The sequence below is a fragment of the Parus major genome, chromosome 21, assembly GCF_001522545.3.
Source record: "Parus major isolate Abel chromosome 21, Parus_major1.1, whole genome shotgun sequence".
In the NCBI taxonomy this organism is placed as follows: domain Eukaryota; kingdom Metazoa; phylum Chordata; class Aves; order Passeriformes; family Paridae; genus Parus; species Parus major.
Window position 1 is genome coordinate 2623867 of NC_031789.1, and position 1447 is coordinate 2625313.

At 41.5% G+C, this 1447-nt stretch overlaps 1 protein-coding gene across 1 annotated transcript in view; it reads right to left on the reverse strand.

Moving 5' to 3' along the window:
- The window catches only part of LOC107213604 (C-type natriuretic peptide 1-like), a 2583-nt gene extending 1467 nt beyond the window's left edge, over positions 1-1116 (reverse strand). Inside the window, exon 1 of the mRNA XM_015648179.2 lies at positions 961-1116. Within this exon, the coding sequence (XP_015503665.1) occupies positions 961-1053 (93 nt within the window). The 5' untranslated portion in view covers positions 1054-1116. The remainder of the gene's footprint in view (positions 1-960) is intronic.
- Between the last annotated feature and the right edge of the window lie 331 nt (positions 1117-1447).

A 1447-nucleotide genomic window follows, 5' to 3' on the forward strand; every position in this document is an offset into this window, starting at 1 on the left:
AGAAGAGAAGAGAAGAGAAGAGAAGAGAAGAGAAGAGAAGAGAAGAGAAGAGAAGAGAAGAGAAGAGAAGAGAAGAGAAGAGAAGAGAAGAGAAGAGAGAAGGAGGGGTTTAGGGAACTCTCATTATTTCCATGTAAGCCATACTCAGTGCTAAGTTTGAGGACATATTTCTGAGCTGTCAGACTGCCAGTGAAGCCTTTCCTGGAATTGGGCTTATGGGATAAATTATGAAAAATGTGAAAAAGGCCTGGTAAAATGTGAATAAGGAACAAGAAAAAAAAAATAGTTGATATCTAAGAGAATTAATGCAATGGCAGGAGACATGCTGAAATTGGTTCTGAAGGATTATGTTATGCATTTCTTTGCACACTGGCAATTCCAGCTCCCTAGTGCAGAAACTGAAATGTTTTTTCTTAATGACTTGGAATTCCTGCACAGACAAATACACATAGGTACACATACACACTTTTTCTTCTGTTTTACACCTGGTAGTCACAAGCAGGGGCTGCATTTCTGCAGAGCTGAAATGGAGATCCTGCAGGTACAGCCCCTTAATTCCTTTTTCAGCTAAAACTGGGGGCTTCAGGGAGGAGCATTCAGGTGACTCCTCTAGGGCTTTAGACCACAGTCCTTCCAGAATAATTTCTTTTACTCCAAAAGAAGTATTCTTTTTTATTCTTATTCTTACACTCAGTAACAGGATGACCCTAAATGTACAATCCCCTAACTGAACCCACAGGGAAAAAAAACCCAAATATTTTCCTTTCAGCTGCCTCATGTGATTAGAAATTTAAATCCAGTGATCAATCACTTTAGTTTCCTCCATTTAACAGCTTTGTGTCTGCCCATCTCAGCATTCCTGCTGTCATGATGTCTCTTTTAAATGGGGTTGGAAGAAACAGAGCTCATCTGACATGTCTAATTCCTAAAGAAGAATCTCTTCAGCAGCCCATCACTTACCTGTAAGCTGGAAATGGACCTGGCTCCTGCCTGGTTTTGACTGGCAATAAGCAGCAGAAGGAATCCAGGGGAAAAAAGAAGTTTCAGATTCATTTTGGTGTCTCTGGTTCCTCTTCCCTTAAGTCTCTCCAGTTCAGTGTTGCTCTGTGTCTCCAGCTATCAGCATTTATATCTTCCTCCAACCCCTCCCAAATCTACCTTTTGAGTTCCTTCTAGAGCAAGGATTGGTTTGAGGTTTTGATCTGTTTTCATCCACCCAGGAGGAGGAGGAGGAAGAGGAGGAGGAGGGAAGAAATAATTCTCTTTTCTGGTGGTGAATTAAAGGAGCATTTTCCACTTAGGCAATGCAGCATCATTCTGCTGCTTTGGTGCCACTGATGTACATGAGTGAGCAGAGCTCTGTGTTCCTTGGGCTGACTGCTAAACCTTTCTTTTTCATCCAGAGAAAAACAACTGTGAGAGAACCATAAATTGAGAAAGGAGGTGA